The 21861-nt window shown below is 43.4% G+C and overlaps 1 protein-coding gene across 1 annotated transcript in view; it reads right to left on the reverse strand.

Moving 5' to 3' along the window:
- Positions 1-21861, reverse strand: part of ache (acetylcholinesterase) — a 186972-nt gene that overhangs the window by 31679 nt on the left and 133432 nt on the right. Inside the window, exon 7 of the mRNA XM_037674723.1 lies at positions 7128-7320. Coding sequence (XP_037530651.1) covers positions 7128-7320 — 193 coding nt within the window. The remainder of the gene's footprint in view (positions 1-7127; positions 7321-21861) is intronic.

Consider the following 21861-nt stretch of genomic DNA (forward strand, 5'->3'; position numbering starts at 1 on the left):
GTCTGGGGACAGAGGAGACCAGTTTCTCAAGTTTAGAAATAGGAATGCTCTCCCATTCATGTCTAATACAGGCCTTTAACTGTTCAATCGTCTTGGGGCTTCTTTGTCGCGCCTTCCTTTTTATGATGCGCCAAATGTTCTCTATAGGTGAAAGATCTGGACTGCAGACTGGTCATTTCAGTACCCGGATCCTTCTCCTACGTAGCCATGATATTGTGATTGCTGCAGAATGTGGTCTGGCATTATCGTGTTGAAAAATGCAGGGTCTTCCCTGAAAGAGATGTCGTCTAGAAGGGAGCATATGTTGTTCTAGAACCTGAACATAGTTCTCTGCATTAATGGTTCCTTTCCAGACATGTAAGGTGCCCATGCCACAACCGCTCATGCAACCCCATACCATCAGTGATGCAGGCTTCTGAACAGAGAGTTGATAACAACTTGGGCTATCCTTGTCCTCTCTGGTCCGGATGACATGGCGTCCCAGTGTTCCATTAAGAACTTCAAATCGTGACTCATCTGACCACAGAACAGTCTTCCATTTTGCCACACTCCATTTTAAATGACCCCTGGCCCAGTGCAAACGTCTGAGCTTGTGGAGCTTGCTTAGAAATGGCTTCCTCTTTGCACTGTAGAGTTTCAGCTGGCAACGGCGAATGGCACGGTGGATTGTGTTCACTGACAATGCTTTCTGGAAGTATTCCTGAGCCCATTCAGTTATTTCCTTGACAGTGGCATTCCTGTTTGAGGTGCAGTGACGTTTAAGGGCCCGGAGATCACGAGCATCCAGTAGAGTTTTACGGACTTGACCCTTACGCACAGCGATTGTTCCAGATTCTCTGAATCTTTTGATGATGTTATGCACGGTTGATGATGATAATTTAAAAGTCTTTGCTATTTTACGCTGGGTAACACCATTCTGGTGCACTATCTTTCTGCACAACAATGGTGGAATTGGTGATCCTCTTACCATCTTGGCTTCTGAGAGACACTGACACTCTGAGAAGACCTTTTTATACCCAATCATGTTTTCAATTGACCTAATTAGTATTAATTGGCCTTCCAACTGTTCGTTATATGCTCAATTTCCCTTTGCCAGCCACTTATTGCTACTTGTCCCAACTTTTTTGGGATTTGTTGACGCCATGAAATTTGGAAACAACAGATTTTTCCCTTAAAATGATACATTCTCTCAATTTAAACTTTTGATCTGTGATTTGTGTTCTATTCTGAATAAAATATTAGATGTTGCCACCTCCACATCATTGCATTCAGTTTTTATTCACAATTTGTTTAGTGTCCCAACTTTTTTGGAATCCGGTTTGTACATACATACAGGTCCTTCTCAAAAAATTTGCATATAGTGATAAAGGTCATTATTTTCCATAATGTAATGATAAAGATGAAACTTTCATATATTTCAGATTCAATGTACACCAACTGAAATATTTCAGGTCTTTAATTGTTTTAATACTGATGATTATGGCCTACAGCTCATGAAAACCCAAAATGCTTGTCCCAAAAAATAAGCATATCATGAAAAGGTTCTCTAAACAAGCTATTAACCTAACCATCTGAATCAACGACGTAACTCTAAACACCTGCAAAAGATTCCTGAGGCTTTTAAAAACTCACAGCCTTGTTCATTACTCAAACCCGCAATCATGGGTAAGACTGCCGACCTGACTGCTGTCCAGAAAGCCATCATTGACACCCTCAAGCAAGAGGGTAAGACACAGAAAGAAATTGCTGAACGAATAGGCTGTTCCCAGAGTGCTGTATCAAGGCACCTCAGTGGGAAGTCTGTGGGAAGGGAAAAGTGTGGCAGAAAACGCTGCACAACGAGAAGAGGTGACCGGACCCTGAGGAGGATTGTGGAGAAGGGCCGATCCCAGACCTTGGGGGACCTGCGGAAGCAGTGGACTGAGTCTGGAGTAGAAACATCCAGAGCCACCGTGCACAGGCGTGTGCAGGAAATGGGCTACAGGTGCCGCATTCCCCAGGTCAAGCCACTTTTGAACCAGAAACAGCGGCAGAAGCGCCTGACCTGGGCTACAGAGAAGCAGCACTGGACTGTTGCTCAGTGGTCCAAAGTACTTTTTTTGGATGAAAGCAAATTTTGCATGTCATTCGGAAATCAAGGTGCCAGAGTCTGGAGGAAGACTGGGGAGAAGGAAATGCCAAAATGCCAGAAGTCCAGTGTGAAGCACCCACAGTCAGTGATGGTCTTGGGTGCCATGTCAGCTGCTGGTGTTGGTCCACTGTGTTTTATCAAGCGCAGGGTCAAAGCAGCTAGCTATCAGGAGATTTTGGAGCACTTCATGCTTCCATCTGCTGAAAAGCTTTATGGAGATGAAAATTTCATTTTTCAGCACGACCTGGCACCTGCTCACAGTGCCAAAACCACTGGTAAATGGTTTACTGACCATGGTATTACTGTGCTCAATTGGCCTGCCAACTCTCCTCACCTGAACCCCATAGAGAACCTGTAGGATATTGTGAAGAGAAAGTTGAGAGACGCAAGACCCAACACTCTGGATGAGCTTAAGGCTGCTATCGAAGCATCCTGGGCCTCCATAACACCTCAGCAGTGCCACAGGCTGATTGCCTCCATGCCACGCCGCATTGAAGCAGTCATTCATGCAAAAGGATTCCCGACCAAGTATTGAGTGCATAACTGAACATGATTATTTGAAGGTTGGCGTTTTTTGTATTAAAAACACTTGTCTTTCATTGGTGGGATGAAATATGCTAATTTTTTGGGACAGGCATTTTGGGATTTCATGAGCTGTATGCTATAATCATCAGCATTAAAACAATTAGAGACCTGAAATATTTCAGTTGGTGTGCAATGAATCTGAAATATATGAAAGTTTCATTTTTATCATTACATTATGGAAAATAATGACCTTTATAACAATATGCTATTTTTTTGAGAAGGACCTGTACATACATACAGACATATACACATATACATACATACATATATACATACACACATATACACACACACACACACACACATATATATATATATATACATACATACATACATGCATATACATACATACATACAGACATACATACACATACATAAAAACATACATATACAAAAAAATAAAAGACTGGTGTTATTTGTAGAAACAGAAAACTGCATTGCTAAATCTGCAGTTATGTATGAAATATCATCACTGGAATCTTAACCATGTGCTTTAATCCTGTGTTAGTTTGGCTGCTCCAAAACATGTAACAATAATTGAAAATAAAATATGGCAAATAGCTCAGGTAAAAATGTTGACTATAGAACATTTCTACATTTTTCACTGCTTCAGTTAAGAAATCACCATCAGACACAATCCTCTGAATAAAGTAATCTGACCCAGACCACACCATGAAGTCACAGTACTCCTGCTTTTTCAGAAACAACTGAGCTTTTACCTGGTGTACCTGTGTGACCTCTGCTTAGTTCATAGGACCTGTTTGTGTTGTCAGTTCAGAAATGTTTCTTAACTGAGGCACAGAGGACTCCAGCATCTTTGGCACAATGTGGGCATTTTATTTTCCAAACACCTTTGCCACAGCAGGTGCAGGAGAGCAGAGCGTCCAGAGAAGATCCGAGGTATGGTCCGCTGCAGTTTATGTGTAGTCTGGAGGCAAAAACTCTCAGATCCTGATGCTGCGGTCCAGCGATGGATGGCTTCATATGTCTGGCTGGCTGTTTTCACATCCCCATCTTACAAATAACAAAACATTCATTGTTATAATCTCCTATAAACATCATTATCCTTTGTTTTTATCTGTCATTTTCAAGTTTTGAATGTTTGTGTCATGACATACTTGCTTTAAAGTGCAGTGGCCACACATTAATGTGACAAAAAAATGTCAAAATGTTTTGTCTTTCATCCAAAAGACTTCTTCAGTCTGAGGAGCACCACCAAGTCATTGGTTCAGGTATGTTGACGACACCTGGGTTAAAATTAAATCTCAGGAAGTCCAACATTTTACTGACCACATCAGCTCTGTGGATAAATACATCAAGTTCACACGAGAAGATGTAAAAAATGTCAGGTTGGCTTTCTTGGACTGTGAGGTCTCAGTTTCTGATAGAGGACTTTTGCAAACTGAGGTGTACCGCAAACCCACCCACACAGACCAGTATTTGCAGTTTGACTCCAATCACCCTTTGGAGCACAAGTTAGGAGTCATCAGGACTCTGTACCACAGAGCAGACAGCATCCCCACTAATTCAGGAGCCAGGCAGAAGGAGAAATCCCACACAAGACAGGCTCTAGAGCAATGTGGATATCCTAACTGGGCCTTCCTGAAAGCAGAGAAGAAACCCAAACAGGACTCCAGTCAGCCATCAGGTGAAAAGGAGGAACCCAGACCAGTGGTCATTCCATATGTTGCGGGAGTATCAGAGAAACGGAGCCGTTTATTTTCTAAACACAGCGTCCCAGTGGCTTTTAAACCTCAAAATACATTACGGCAAAGACTGGTTCATCCCAAAGATCCAGTCCCCCGACACAAACAGAGTAATATTGTATACGCTGTTCAGTGTCAAGAGGGCTGTGATCAGTCTTACAACAGGGAAACTAAACAGCCACTGGCCAAAAGGATGACCCAGCACAGAAGAACAACACCTTCAAGCCAGGATTCTGCGGTCTACACTCATCTCCAGGCCAGCGGTCACTCGTTCAGGGATGAAGATGTTCACATCCTGGAAAGAGAGGAACGATGGTTTGAGAGAGGAGTAAAGGAGGCCATCTTTGTGAAAAGAAATCGTTGTTCATTAAACAGGTGTGGAGGCCTCCGGGTTCAACTGTCCCCCTCTTACAATGCTGTTATTGCTAGTGTCACTCAGCCCCCTGTGAATAGCAAACAGCCATCAGGGTGCTAATGATCCATCGTTAGGCTGATGGTCCTTCTTGATCATGTGAGCAAATGGTTTTGATTGTCAGCAGCAAACTGGTTGATCCACTCTGAGAAGGTGCTATTTAAGAGATTGAGCTGAATACAGCACCTCAGACTGAAGAAGTCTTTTGGATGAAAGACGAAATGTTTCAACATTTTTTTTGTTTGTTTTGCTTTGTTTTGTTTTTTTGAATGTCCTGAGGACCAGACTTAACTTTTTTAGTTAACATTACTGTCCCGTCCTTCTCCAAGGACACCCATGGCTTTATAGGAGCTTCAGACAAGAACTGACTGATTAACCTGAAATGATACACATTACACGTAAATACAGGCCTATTTCGTTAGTATTGATGATCGTATGTTTCACTATTGTGGACATCTGCTGGTGTTTACGAACTGTAAGAACAGTCAAATGTTAGATACACAGTCAGGATGTGCTATATAGCATAAAATTCATATCCTGGCGATACTGTCTATTGTGATGAGAAGCTACACGAAGCTACACGTTAATTACGTCAGTTTTTTTTGCCGGTGTTCTGTCCATTCAGCATACATGTTATAGTATCATACATTTAGTTAATACGCATGCACTTGCATGCACATTTTGCAATAAGCCTGTGACATTCAGAGGAGCCGTCTGATCATCCTACACTGCAAGATACAAAAAGTAAGTCAGTAAATTGTTTTGGTGCAAAGTACACATGGTATTATTGTGTATTTAAACAATTTACAGTGTGCAATGCATTTCCTGAACCGTAAGTAAATCGTTTTGGTGACGCTTTGCGTGTAATATGTGCGGGACTTCGGGTGGAGCGAAAACTCTGTTTATGTGTGAACAGTGCAAGCGAAGTTAGTCCGAGCTTTGTGAATTTAATTTAAACAATATAAGGACAATATAATCATTCCGCTGCCTTAACTCTTAATTCAGGGTGTCATACAGCTGTTAAACTGCTAAGTCAGGGTGTCATACAGCTGTTAAACTGCTAAGTTATGGCGGACTGAGGCGTTGGGGTGTAATACAGCTGTTAAAAACAAAGTATATGATGATCTGACAGGTTAACTGCTAACTCAGGTTGTCATACAGCTGTTATTCAGGGCAGATTGAGGCGTCAGGGTGTCATACAGCTGTTATTTAGGGCGGATTGAGGCGTCAGGGCGTCATACAGCTGTTAATAACAAAGTATGAAGATCTGACATGTTAACTGCTATGTCATGGTATGATATGGCTAATTAAATAGAAGCGTACGGTGATATCACAGCGGATAGATGCAGCTGTCAGTTTGCACTACTCATATGGCGATCTGACGATGTAAGCTGGCTGAACAGAACACGGCCGTAGTCGCGTTTTATTTTATTTTTTTTGTCGGCTGGTCGGTCTGTCCACATTCCTACTGTATCTAACATTTTACTGGGATGTTTGATATGACATAAAATTCATATCCCGACGATATCTACCGGTAGTACATTGTGATGAGAAGCTACACAAAGCTACATGCTAACTACGGCCAGCTAGCTTCTCTACTACTTGGCTCTCAAAGAAAACAGACTTTCACCATTTACGCATAGTTTTCAACTAAAAAAAACTTAACGGTAAATATAGCTTTTTACTTACTTCCACAGATAACTTTTAGCTCGAGGAGATGACGCCTTGCCTGGCTCTGACGCTCTGGTGGAGAGGACCCGGGTAGACCGACGGAGCTCCATCTAGCTTGCTCTGAATTTTGTCGTCGGCCAGCAAGCACAAAAAAAACCCCGCCAGCCCTTCAGCATTAGACTACGGTGTTGTCATTATTGTTTTTAAAATCTTTAAAATAGGTCCAGCCGCTACTCCGGGTCCGAGAAATTGCAAATGACGGATCGGTGTGTTTTGAAAAGTTTCTGAAAGATCCAGTGACTCCTCCACCTGACCAATCAGTGACCGACAGTGCACCGACGTCACAGCTGGACCCAACAAGAACCAGACCTGGGACCCCAGAGAAGCAGGTCCTAAAAATCGTGCGGGTTCCGTCGCAGAAGGCACTGTGGAGAAACTACGCAATCAGCCTGAACTGGTTACATAGGAGCCCCAAAAGGCCCTGTGGATAAGGGGCTTTATTAGTGTCACCAGAGTGAATCACTCTCACTTCAGGTTCCTCAAACAAACAGTCTGACTGATTTGTCCAACAGGGTGCTGTGCTTGAGTTAGAATAGGGTGGTCTCAGTTTCTGATGCCTTACCCTGTCCGTGCAAAGTTGGCCCAGTATTTCATCATGCGTCGACTCAGCCTCTCTTCCTCTGAGGTGTAATTCAATCTTCTCTCCAGCGGCAGTCCAAAAACAAACTCAATTTCGTAGCCATGGATCACACCCATCCACTCTGGCCAAGCTAAGTTAGAGGCCCGGTGATCAAAGTAGTAGAGATATACGCCTCCTTTAGGAGCAAGAAGGAAAACATTAAAATCATTAACTGCTTCACGTTCTTTACATTCAATAATAAAATGTAGTTATTTTGTTAGTTTTATTTTTCAAGTGATACAGTGGTTGCAAAACTATTAACTTCTCTTGGCATCTTTTATTTTGTTGCTTTAAAAGTTGGAACTTAAAATGAACTTAATGTCAGAGAATTTTCATTACTTAATGTACTGAACATAGCTACCACTTTCACATTCTTTCTGCCGTTTCCTCTTCAGTGGTGTCCACTGTGAGGCATTCTCTTTCATCACACTCTGGCCCTATTTACACTGACACGGTGGGGAGAAACATAGGTTTTTTCGTATGTTAATTAGACGAAAAGAGCCACGCTGACATGGAAGAATTTATTGTTTACATGCATTTGGAGGACCTGGCCACGCCCCTTTAACATATACGAAAACGCAAGCTTTTGATAATTTTTACTCCCCACAGTTTTAAGGGCATATTAACGCAGTTTGAAGGCAATCATTCAAAATCCCTAGGAGGAGTTCATTAAAAATCGCAATTAGAAACGCCCAAAAATGACCATTTCACCCAAAACGGCCAACTTCCTGTTGAGTGTGGACCATGGCTCCGAGAGACTTTTTCATAGGTCCTGAGAAGATACAGATGTTCACAGAGTTTCAGAATTATCGGTCATAAATTGGCTACGGACTTAAGTTTTAAAATATTCTAGGGGGCGCTGTGGAGGCTATTGACCACTTATCATAAATTCCTGTTCAAGGGGTGAATAATGATCGATCCAACTGATTTTGGTGCACCTCAGCTCAAATCTGTGCAATTTAGAGCCAACCGTATGGCGATGGCGTTACGTCTTACTTCGCCACATCGTGCCACCCACATGCTCCACCCAAAAATGTCAGTGTTGGAAAGCAAGTTACACCAACATGTCTTTGGTCACTGGGCACGTTATCATCCTGATTAGATCATAGGGGTCAGATAGGGACCATTCAATGTAAAACTTTACACTTGCTGTTCTCAGGGGGCGTGGCTTAAGTGATGTCATGATTTGACAATTTAATCTTGCAGGGGATCGGATGTGGATCAATCACTGAAGGTTTGATGTCTCAGACAGTTTTTGTGTAGGAACTCTTAGCTTTTCGTTTTTCATGGCGAGATGTCAAACTTTGAGGTCTGGCCCCGCCCCTTCAGCATGCTCCGAAACGCAACGTTTAGATAACTTTTCGTCCCCAATGCCTTTTAACCAAAATGGCCAAGTTTGAAACCGATTGAGCTAAATTCCTAGGAGGAGTTTGTTCAAATGCGGAGGCTGTAAACCGCTATAAAGGTGTGAAATTTGGGACGGCATTCCAAATTGGCCACCTTCCTGTTTATCGTACAATGTTGGTGCCAGAGGGTTTTCTGTGCATCTTGGGGAATTGGCCAAGTGTACCAAATTTCATGATTCTAGGACAAACTAAGGTTAATGCGGAGGGTATTTTGAAAATTTCTAGATGGCGCTCTTGAGCCGTTTCTGTTGGGATTTTTGCGACGCCCTTAAAATACGTAATTTTTCATCAGCCCTGATGCGTCTGCGAAATTTGGTGAGTTTTGGGATATGTTAAGGCTCCCAAAAGGCCAATTCATTTGACGGAAAAACTGCTCGGGCCTAATGAACTGAGCGATTACAATAGGCCTTCACAGCACGCGCTTCACTGCTCGGACCTAATTAGCATAAAAGTGGGTAAACTTCATTTTCTTGAGCGTGTAAGTGATGTCCTCTTGAAGACTGAGTTTTTCTCTGTAGCCGGCTTCAGGGTCCCACCTTTTTCGCCGCACTGCTCCCCGCTCCTCTCCCCACCTTGCTCCAGGTCAGCTGCTTCAGTTGTTCCAGGGCAGTTTCTGGTGATTTGACAGCCTTCACAGCATAGCCTCAACTGGACATGTCTTCAGTGGCTTCCATCACCATGTTGTAGATCTTTGTTTCATCTGCATACTTCACACTCAACCTAGCAGGAAAGAGGGTCTAAAAAGGGATCTGCAGCCCTTTCAGAATCTGCACAAACTTTTTTTTTTTTTTTTAAGATCAGAGGGGGGGAAGTCATTATCTAAATTCACTTGCTTGCCATTCCAGGTAAATCCTATTTTCTGCCATGCCTTGCGAAGCAGGTGTTGTTTTGTTTTAAAACTGAGGAACTTCACAATAATAGATCGCAGTGGAGCATCGCTCTGTGGTGGCGAGCCTAGAAAGTGATGTGCCTGTTGAATATGAAGGTCGAGCTGGGTCTTCAAGTGAGACTTAAAGACTGAGAGTGTGGGAGCCTGCCGGACACTCAGTGGCAACTCATTCCACAGTCGTGGACCTGCAACAGAGAAAGCCCTGTCACCTCTGAGCTTACGACGGGTTTCTGGGACTGAGAGAAGCATCTGGTCTGCTGACCTCAGAGAGCGCGGTGGGACATATGGCTGCAGAAGATCAGTGAGATAGGATGGGGCGGAACTGTTCAGTGATTTAAAAACATACATGAGAATTTTGAATTGGATCCGAAGGTGAATGGGTAGCCAGTGCAGGGAGGCCAAAACTGGCGTGATGTGCTCTCTATAGCCTGTACCAGTTAAAAATCGGGCTGCAGCATTTTGGACCAGTTGTAGATGAGCAATGGAGGACTGACTGATTCCAAACAGAAGTGAATTGCAGTAATCAAGCCTAGATGTTATGAAGGCATGGATCACTGTCTCGAGGTTCCTTTTGGAGAGTATAGGCTTCAGCTTAGACAGCCGTCTCAGCTGAAAAAAACAGGATTTGACCATCATGTTTACGTGACTGTTGAGTTTTAAGGACGGGTCCATTATCACCCCCAGATTAGTGACCTTTTGTTTCTCTAGCGGGGCTAGAGAGAAAAGGTCAATGTCATGGTTCATGAGTGAGCCACTGGGATGGAACAGCATGACTTCAGACTTCTTCTCATTGAAGCTTAAGAAGTTTAAAGCCATCCAGTCCCGGATGTCAGCCAGGCAGTCAAGAAGAGGCTGAATAGAGCGTGTGCCTCTGTGCCTCAGGGGGAAGTAAATTTGGCAATCATCGGCGTAGAAATGAAAGGGTATGTTGTGTTTGCGGAAGATAGCACCTAGTGGCAGCAGGTATAAAGAAAAGAGAAGGGGACCGAGGATGGACCCCTGTGGTACACCCCACTGGAGCGCTGTCGATGCCAAACTAAAATCTTTGATATTGACACAGAAGGTTCTGTCAGAGAGGTAGGACCCAAACCATTTAAGGGCTGACCCTGTGATGCCCACCCACTGCTCCAGTCTAGAAATGAGGATCTTGTGGTCGATGGTGTCAAAAGCAGATGTAAGGTCCAATAGGACAAGCAGCACAGAATCACCTGCGTCTGTGGATATGAAAATGTCATTAAAAACCTTCAGTAGAGCAGTTTCAGTGCTATGGAGAGATTTGAAGCCAGATTGGAATAACTCTAGGATAGCGTGATCCCCCAAAAACTGTTTCAACTGAGACTCAACAATTTTTTCCAGTAGTTTAGAGGTGAATGGGAGTCTGGAGACAGGCTGGAAGTTGGACATGACTGAGGGGTCAAGGTTAGGTATTTTCAGGAGGGGCTCGACAGCAGCATGTTTAAAAGTTTTTGGCACCACACCTGAGGATAAACTGCTATTCAGAATAGCGAGAATAAAAGGACCCAGGGTAGGAAAAACTTCCTTTAGTAGTCGAGGGGGGACCACATCAAATGGGGAACCAGATGGCTTCATGCTGCACATTATCTGCTCCAGAGAAGACAGAGAGATGGGCTCAAAGTGGTCAAACACAGCCACACACTGAGATGGGATGGACAGATCATGAGCTGGTGGAGAAATGAGTGCCCGGGTGTTTGCCACTTTTTCTAAAAAGAAATGGAGGAAGTTTCACACAGCTCAGTTGAGGCTTCCAGAGGTGAAGGCTCCCTGAGGTGTAGAACTGAGTTCAGGGTGGAGAAAAGAACTCGGGGGTTGTGGGAGTTGGAGACAATTAAATCAGAGAAGAATTTACATTTGGCAGCTTTAACGGTTTTCTGATAGTGACGCCAACTCTCCCTTAACATTTGAAAAGAAACCTGCAGCCTGTCCTTCCTCCACCTTCGTTCAGCTCCGCGACACTGCCGCCTAACGGCTCGCGTGACGTCATTCAGCCAAGGCTCTGATTTAAGTTTCGTTTTTCTGGTTTTAAGGGGAGCAACACGGTCCAGAACATCTAAACAGGCAGAGTTGAACTGAGAGGTTATCTCCTCAGTGGTAAGAGACACTGGGAACTGTTCGATCCTCTCAGAATTAAAACCTTCATTAAAACGAGCAGCAGTGAAACGGTTAATGGAACGCATACGTGCAGGAACGCACGTCTTAGCAGTATGACAAGGGGGGTGAAGTCAAACAATACAGGCATGTGATCTGAAAAAACATCGTCACCGATTTTCAAATTAGAAACAGAGACATCGCGTGTTAAAACGAGGTCCAGCGTGTGACCGTGTTCCTGGGTGGGACCGTTCACCTGCTGAGCTAAGCCAAAAGAGTCCAATAAATCTAGAAAGTCCTTCACTAAGGGCTTCTCCTGACAACACACATGCAAATTAAAGTCACCAATAAGCAAAAAGTGAGTGTATCTCTGTGTGATATCAGCCAAAAAGTCAGAGAATTCATTTATGAAGTCCTTAGAACGAGGGGGGCGGTAGACGAGTGCACACAGAACCGTAGGAAAGTGTCCGAGTTCAAAGACGCTTGGCTCAAAGCGGGCGCGGGACACCGGGATGGACAACTGTTTACAGGCCAAGTTTGCTTTAAAAACTGTTAATAATCCCCCCCCCCCCGCGCCGACCTGATGGCCGCGGGGCATTGAAACACAGACAGTCCGGGGGTAGTAGTTCCACCATCAGAAATCCAAGATTCCGTGACGAACAGAAAATCCAACTCCTGATCTTTAAAAAAGTCATTGAGGATAAATGTCTTGTTGGAAACAGACCTTGCGTTGATTAAACACATCCTGATAGGGAAAACACAGGCACAGCCGTGGAGGGAGACGCGCGCGCCAGCAGGCGCAGGTTATGAAGAACGGCTCCTCCAGGTCTGCTGGTGCGGCGCACAGGTAAACAACTCCAGGTGTTCACATGGACTGAGCGCGCGGGCAGCTGGCCAGCAGCCGGGCCCCGGGAGCACCACGGGTCAGAGAGGAGATGATCAGATCCAGAGCGAGTCCTGATAGAATAATCCACACATTGCCTCAGTTTCACCAAAATCCCTGCACACTTCCCACTACGTCTGCAACGTTTCCTCCATGGAGAAAGGCCAGGGTCACGCAGAAGGAATGCAGGAATCTCAGACAGGACCGGTGGAGGAGAGTGCTGGCCGCTGTTCAAAAACTCCGCGGGAATTTCAGCAAATGTACGGAGCTCCAAAAGTGCCCGACGATCATACTGAAAATATGACTCGGCACACTGCACCAACCATTGTAAAAATAACAAAAATACAATACAAGCAGAGAGCGAGAGACGGGCAGCCCTACACACCGGCGCCATCTTGTATGGGTCTCTAGGTCCATTAATTTATCTTCCAACTTTATTAGGACCGAGCAGCGAAGCGCTGCAAAGGCCTATTGTAGCGAAGCGTTGCAAAGGCCTATTGTAATCGCTCTGTTCAGGCCTGAGCTGCAATTTTTTCCTCCAAATGAATTGCTGTTTTGGGGACCTAAAATGTATCCCAAAAGTCACCAAATTAGGCAGACGCATCAGGACTGGTGAAAAAGTACGTATTTTAAGGGCGTGGCAAAAATCGCAACAGAAATGGATCAAGAGCGCCACCTAGAAATTTTCAAAATACCCTCCGCTTTAACCTTAGTTTGGTGTGGAAGCAGGAAATTTGGTACGCTTGTCCAATTCCCCAAGATGCACAGAAAACCCTACGGCACCAACGTTGTACAATAAACAGGAAGGCGGCCATTTTGGAATGTCGGCCCAATTTTCACACCTTTTTGGCGATTTACAACCTCCGCATTTGAATGAACTTCTCCTAGGGATTTCGCTCAATCGGTTTCAAACTTGGCCATTTTGGTCAAAAGGCATGGGGGACGCAAAGTTATCTAAACGGGTCGTTTCGAGGCATGCTGAAGGGGCGGGGCCAGACCTGAAAGTTTGACATCTCTCCATGAAAAACGAAACGCTAATAACTCCTACAAGAAAACTGTCTGAGACATCAAACCTTCAGGGATTGATCCACATCCGGTCCCCTACAGGATTGAATGGTCAAATCATGACATCACTTAAGCCACACCCTTGACAACAGGAAGTGTAAAGTTTTACCTTGAACGGTCCCTATCTAACCCCTGTCACCTGATCAGCATGATAGTGTGTCCAGTGACCGAAGACATGTTGGTGTAACTTGTTTTCCAACGCTGACAGTTTGGGGTGGAGCATGTGGGCGTCGCGACGTGGCGAAGTAAGACGTAACGCCGTCTCCATTCGTTTGGCTCTCTATTCCACAGATTTGAACCGAGGTGCACCTAAATCAGTATGATCGATCATTATCCACCCCTTGAACAGGAAGCCATGATAATTGGCCAATAGCCTCCACAGCGCCCCCTAGAATATTTCAAAACCTCAGCCCCAAGCCATTTTTTGACCGATAATTCTGAAACTCAGTGAACATCTGTATTGTCTCAAGACCTATGAAAAAGTTTCTTGGAGCCCTGCTCCAAAACCAACAGGAAGTTGGCCATTTTGGGTCAAATGGTCATTTTTGGGCGTTTCTAATGGCAAATTTTAACTAACTCCTCCTAGGGATTTAGAGTGATTGCCTTCATACATGGTTAATATGCCCTTAACACATTGGAGAGTAAAAGTTATCAAAAGGTTTCAGTTTCGTTTAGGTTAGAGGGGCGTGGCCAGGCCTCAAAATTTCGTTTCACGCCATAAATTTCCAAACGCTATAACTTTCACAATGAAAGACCGAAATGCACCAAACTTGGTATGACTCATCCCTGTTGGATGCCCGACGAGCCACTGCTGTCATATTATGATGTCATCAAAGCCCCACCCCCTCAGAAAAGGAAGTCTCTTTTTTTTACTTGGAATGCTCCCTCTTTGACACCATTGACCTAATCAGGATGCTCCTGTGTTAGAAGACAGATAAGATGGTCTGACTTGATTTAAAGTGCAAACCGTTTTTGCTGGAGGATGTGGGCGTGGTGGCACGGCGAATCAAGAAGTGACACCGTTGCAATATGTTTGGCTCTAAAATACACAGATTTCAGCCGAGGTGCACCAAAATCACTATGATCAATCATTATCCACCCCTTGAACAGGTATCCATGATAAGTGGCCAATAGTCTCCATAGCGCCACCTACATTATTCCCTACAGTTATGGCTCAGTGATACAACATCCGATTTGAACCAGATTTATTGTGCGTGATCAGTGAGCACTTCTAGACACATTGATATTGTGGTTTAACATATGACTCAAGTGCTCCCCTAGATTATTTAATCAGTTATATCTCAGTGCTATATCATCCAATATGTACCAAATTTATTGTGGATGATCACTATGATCACTGGGGGAGTGGTGGCGCAGAGGTTAGAGAGGTGGGCCTGTGATCCGAAGATCGCCGGTTCACGCCCCGGCCCCGACAACATCAAAATTGTGGGTGGGGTAGGTGAAACCCCCACACTTTCCCCCACCCTCATTCGCCCCACTCTGGGCCCATGAGCAAGGCCCTTAACCCTCACCATGTGCTCCCTAAACAGGTCTCTCTTGAAAATGAGTTCTCGTGGCTCAATGAGACTAACCTGGATAAATAAAGGCTAAATAAAAAATAAAAAAAAACTTACCACTTCTAGACACAATGGTATTGTTCTTTAACATTGGACTCCATTGCGCCCCCTAGATTATTCCAACAGTAATATCTCAGTTATATATCGTCCAATCTGCACCAGTTTTATTGTGCGTCATCAGTTAACGCTTTTAGACACATTGATGTTGTGGTTTAACATTTGACTCGAGTGCGCCCCTAGATTATTCTAAAAGTTATATCTCAATGATATATCATCCGATCTGGACCAGATTTTTGGTGCGTCATTAGTGAGCACTTCTAGACACATTGGTATTGTTGTTTAACTTTTGACTCCAGTGCGCTCCATAGATTATTCCAACAGTTATATCTCAGTGAAATATCATCCAATATGTACCAGATTGATTGTGCGTGATCAGTGATTACTTATAGACACATTGGTACTGTTCTTTAACATTTGACTCAAGTGCGCTCCCTAGATTATTCCAACAGTTATATCTCAGTGAATTATCATCCGATCTGAACCAGATTATTGGTGCATAATCGGTGACCACGTCTAAACACATTGATATTGTGGTTTAACATATGACTCAAGTGCGCCCCCTCTCATACTGATATGGGAGGAAGGCGATAGCAAAGTTTAGGCATATGCGCACCCTGGTGGACGCGTGCGGGAATGGCATGACAGCGTTTGTGATGGTGACGGTCGCAGGTGATGTCGAAGGTTCGGCGAATGCACACCCCAGTAAACGAGTGCGGGACGGGCGCGAGAGCATTTGCGATGGCGACTGGGCGGAGTCGCTGGAGCTCCCGCGGTCGCCGTAAGGCTGGAGTGGCGCTTTGCTGCGAGGGCCTTCAACGCTGCTTGCAGCTTTCATTTTTACTTGGAATGCTCCCTCTTTGACACCCTTGACTTAATCTGGATGATCCTGTCTTAGAAGACAGATAATATGGTCTGACTTGATTTAAAGTGCAAACCGTTTTTGCTGGAGGATGTGGGCGTGGCGAATTAAGAAGTGACGCCGTTGCAATACGTTTGGCTCTAAATTGCATAGATTTCAACCGAGGTGCACCAAAATCACTATGATCGATCATTATCCACCCCTTGAATAAGTATCCATGATAAGTGGCCAATATCCTCCATAGCGCCACCTACATTATACCTACAGTTATAGCTCAGTGATACATCACTTGATCTGCACCAGTTTTATTGTGCGTCATCAGTGAACGCTTTTAGACACATTGATGTTGTGGTTTAACATTTGACTCGAGTGCGCCCATAGATTATTCTAAAAGTTATATCTCAATGATATATCATCCGATCTGGACCAGATTTTTGGTGCGTCATTAGTGAGCACTTCTACACACATTGGAATTGTTGTTTAACTTTTGACTCCAGTGCACCCCCTAGATTACTCCAACAGTTATATCTCAGTGAAATATCATCCAATATGTACCAGATTTATTGTACGTGATCAGTAAGCACTTATAGACACATTGGTATTGTTCTTTAACATTTGACTAAAGTGCGCCCCCTAGATTATTCCAACAGTTATATCGCAGTGATACATCATCCGATCGGAACCAGATTTTTTGTGCATAATCGGTGAGCACGTCTAGACACATTGATATTGTGGTTCAACATATGACTCAAGTGCGCCCCCTAGATTATTTAATCAGTTATATTTCAGTGATAAATCATCCGATCTGTACCAGATTTTGGGTGCGTCATTAGTGAGCACTTCTAGACACATTGGTATTGTTTTTTAAATTTTGACTTCAGTGCGCCCCAAAAGTATTCCAACAGTTATATCTCAGTGAAATATCATCCAATATGTACCAGATTTATTGTACGTGATCAGTGAGCACTTTTGGACACATTGGTATAGTTCTTTAACGTTTGACTAAAGTGCGCCTCCTAGATTCTTCCAACAGTTATATCGCAGTGACACATAATCCGATCGGAACCAAATTTTTTGTGCATAATTGGTGAGCATGTCTAGACACATTGATATTGTGGTTCAACATATGACTCAAGTGCGCCTCCTAGATTATTCTAAAAGTTATATCTCAATGATATATCATCCGATCTGGACCAGATTTTTGGTGCATCATTAGTGAGCACTTCCACACATTGGTAATGTTGTTTAGCTTTTGACTCCAGTGCACCCCCTAGATTATTCCAACAGTTATATCTCAGTGAAATATCATCCAATATGCACCAGATTTATTGTGAGTGATCAGTGAGCACTTATAGACTCATTGGAATTGTTCTTTAACATTTGACTAAAGTGCGCCCCCTAGATTATTCCAACAGTTATATCTATGTGATACAAGATCTGATCGGAATCAGATTTTTTTTACATAATCAGTATGCACGTCTAGACACATTGATTTTGTGGTTTAACATATGACTCAAGTGCACCCCCCAGATTATTTAATCAGTTATATCTCAGTGAATTATCATCCAATATGAACCAGATTTATTGTGCATGATCAGTGAGCACTTAGACACATTGATGTTGTGTTTTAACATTTGACTCAAATGTGCCCCTACATTATTACAATAATTATATCTGTTATATATCATTGAAACTGTACCAGATTTATTGTGTGTGAAAAGTTATACATTCTACACAAATTGGTATTGTTGTTTAACAATTGACTTCAGTGCGCCCCCTACATTATTCCAAGTTATATCTCAGTGATACATCATCAGAGCTAGACCAGATTTTTTATGCTTCATCAGTGAGCACTTGTAGACACACACACTGGTATTGTTGATTCATGACTTGATTTAAGCCCGGCCCACTCAGAGAAGAAACTGATGATTATTGGGTGACTCTTCCAGCTTGGCACTGTGTAAGATATAAGACTCAAACAGTATTCGCTAACTGTTGATTACCACATATGACATGTTGAAAAGCCAAAAGGAAGTCTTTTACCTTTGCGACTAAACAGGAAGTGACAATAACTCCTGTCTGGAAGGTCGGATTTTAGCCAAACTTGTAAGGCTTGCAGCCGGACTCATACTGATATGGGCGGAAGACAATTGCAAAGTTTAGGCATATGCGCACCCTGGTGGATGTGTGCGGGAATGGCAGGAGAGTGTTTGCGACGGCGACTGGGAGGCGTTGCTGAACCGCCCGTGGTCACAGTTGATGTTGAAGGTTCGGCGAATATGCACCTCAGTGAACAGGCGCGGGACGAGCACAAGAGCATTCACAATGGCGGCGCTTTGCTGTGAAGGCCTTCAATGCTGCTTGCAGATTTAATCTGTAGCTTTATTATTTCAGTCATGGCGTCCTCTGTGTTTTAAGTCCTCTCCTCCGCTTTCTCAATCTGCCCCTCAGCTTCATCCAGTCTGGTGTTCACCTTTAGGATTTCTTTTTTAATTTCCCCTAATTAGGCCCGAGCAGCAAAGCGCTGCGAAGGCCTATTGTAATCAATCTGTTCAGGCCCGAGCTGCAATTTTTTTGGCAAATGAATTGGCCTTTTGGCAGCCTTAACAAATCCCAAAACTCACCAATTTTGGTGGACGCTTCATGACTGAGGAAAAATTACGTATTTTAAGGGTGTCACAAAAATCACAACAGAAATGGCTCAAGAGCGACACCTGGAAATTTTTAAAGTACCCTCCACTTTAACCTTAGTTTGTTGTTAAAGCATGACATTTGGTATACTTGTCCAATTCCCCAAGATCCACAGAAAATCCTCTGGCACCAACATTGCATGATAAACAGGAAGATGGCCATTTTGGAATGCCATACCAAATTTCACACCTTATTGAATATTTACAGCCTCTGCATTTGAACGAACTCCTCCTAGAGATTTCGCTCAATCGGTTTCAAACTTGGCCATTTTGTTCAAAAGGCATGGGGGACAAAAAATTATCTAAACGGTTCATTTCGGAGCATGCTGAAGGGGCGGGGCCAGACCTGAAAATTTGACATCTCGCCACGAAAAACGAAACCCTAATAGTTCCTACAAGAAAACTGTCTGAGACATCAAACCTTCAGTGATTGATCCACGTCCAGTCCCCTGCAAGACTGGATGGTCAAATCATGACATCACTTAAGCCACGCCCTCTGACAACAGGAAGTGTAAAGTTTTACGTTGAGCAGTCCCTATCTGATCCCTGTTACCTAATCAGCATGATAGTGTGTCCAGTGACTTGCTTTCCAACACTGACAGTTTTGGGTGGAACATGTGGGCATCGCGACGTGGCGAAGTAAGACGTAACCCCAACGCCATACATTACATGCTCTAAGTTCCACAGATTTGAACCGAGGTGCACCAAAATCAGTATAATCGATCATTATCCACTCCTTGAACAGGAATCTATGATAATTGGCCAAGAACCTCCACAGCGCCCCCTAGAAGATTGAAAAACCTCAGTCCCAAGCCATTTTTTGACAGATAATTCTGAAACTCAGTGAACATCTGTATCTTCTCAGGACCTATGAAAAAGTCTCTTGGAGCCCTGGTCCAAAAGCAACAGGAAGTCAGCCATTTTGGGTCACAGGATCATTTTTGGGCGTTTCTAATTGCACATTTTAACAAACTCTTCCTAGGGATTTTGAAGGATTGCCTTCAAACTTGATTAATATGCCCTTAACACATTGGGGAGTAAAGGTTATCAAAAGCTTGCATTTTTGTTTATGGTAAAGGGGCGTGGCCATGCCTCAAAGTTGCGTTTCAAGCTGTAAATTTCAAAACGCTATAACTTTCACACTGAAAGACCAAAATGCACGAAACTTGGCATGACTCATCCCAGTTGGATGCCCGACGATTCACTGTGGTCATATTCTGACGTGATCAAAGCTCCTGCCCACTCAGAACAGGAAGTCTCTTTTTTTACTTGGAATGCTCCCTCTTTGACACCATTGACCAAATCATAATGATCCTGTGTTAGAAGACAGATAAGATGGTCTAACATGGTTTAAAGTGCAAACCGTTTTTGCTGGAGGACGTGGGCGTGGCAAATCAAGAAGTGACGCCGTTGCAATATGTTTGGCTCTAAAATACACAGATTTCAGCCGAGGTGCACCAAAATCACTATGATTGATCACTATCCACCCCTTGAACAGGTATCCACGATAAGTGGCCAATAGCCACCATAGCGCCACCTACATTATTCCTACAGTTATAGCTCAGTGATACATCATCCAATCTGCACCAGATTTATTGTGCTTGATCAATGAGCACTTGTACACACATTGGTGTTGTTGATTCATGACATCACTTAAGCCCAACCTTCTCAGAGAAAAAACTGTCGATTATTGGATGACTCTTACAGCTTTGCCCCGTGTAAGATATTAGACTGAAACTTTGTTCGCTAACTGTTTATTACCAAACATGACATGTTGAAAAGCATAAAGGAAGTGCTCGTCCAACTTCCGTCAGAAAACATCAAGTCACAATAACTCCTGTCTGGAAGGTCAGATTTTGACTATACTTGGAAGACCTGAAGCTGGACAAGTACTGACATGGATGGACGGCGATGTTGAAGATTCAGGAAATGTGCCCCGTGGTGAACGCGTCTGGGATTGGCATGAGAGACTTTGCGATAGCAAGTTGGAGGACTAGCTGGAGCTCCCGTGGTCACCGTAAGGCTGGAGCGGCGCTTTGTTGCAAGGGCCTCCAATGCTGCGAGGGCCTCCAATGCTGCTTGCAGCTTTAATTGCACCTTATTTACCTAGCAAAAGCTTCTTATTTCTTCTAGTAATGCGTCCAATTAAGCCATATTCCTACAGTTGGTTGCTTAACTCAGGTCACAAATTGCAATAGTAGTTCTTCACTGGGCAGGTTCGTGCTGAATGGCGATTAGCATTAGTCGAGATGCTAGTGGTATTTTTCTCTGACTTTAAACTTCAGCTTTTTATTTTGCTTCTTCTAAGCATCGGTTTTGGTGTATTTCACTCACCCCCTTCCTTCTTCACGTCTACGGACAAGTTTGCGTCGTGTGAATGGGGTTAAATTGTCTATTTCTTAAGTTTCCCTGGGAGCTCGTTCACAGCGTGGCCATCTTGATGACGTTCAAACTGGAAGTCTCAATCCTTTTTGCCTTTTTAACTACTTTTCACCTGTTTTTAGGTAATTTCAGCTTTTTCCTGATAATTTACACTTTTGTGCTCATTTCTGCTTCTTTCATCCTAACTGAGCCAACGTGTGTTCTTTCCGATTTCTTCTGCTAATTTAAGCTTGTTCTTCTTTTTCAGATACATTTTAGCATTTTTTTTAGCTAATTTCAGCTGTTTTCAGATAAATTAAAAAATATATTTTTAAACAATTTAATTGGTCATACTTTTTCTAACCATTATTTATACAGATAGTCTCATCAATACACATCTTTCTTGGGGAGTGGGTCCATAGACATAAATACGTCAACGCCTCGTTGAGCAGATTGGCCCGCTGCAGAGGTACATCAGAGCATACACCTTATTGAATGTGGCAGATCTGCCGGTCAACTGATACAAGGAAATGGACTGAAATTCATAAAGCATCGTTCTACAAAGTGTTTTAAGTTCATCCCTGCCATTCACACACACTGATATATCTGGAAAACAAACAGACACCAAATAAAACATTTGTAACTTTGAACCTGATTATTAAAGATATTTTCACCTCAGTATACTTACACACATACACACATACACACACACACACACATACACACATACATACACATACACATACACACATACATACACATACACACATACATACACATA

This window comes from Nematolebias whitei, chromosome 1 (genome assembly GCF_014905685.2).
Source record: "Nematolebias whitei isolate Nwh7 chromosome 1, NemWhi1, whole genome shotgun sequence".
Lineage (NCBI taxonomy): Eukaryota > Metazoa > Chordata > Actinopteri > Cyprinodontiformes > Rivulidae > Nematolebias > Nematolebias whitei.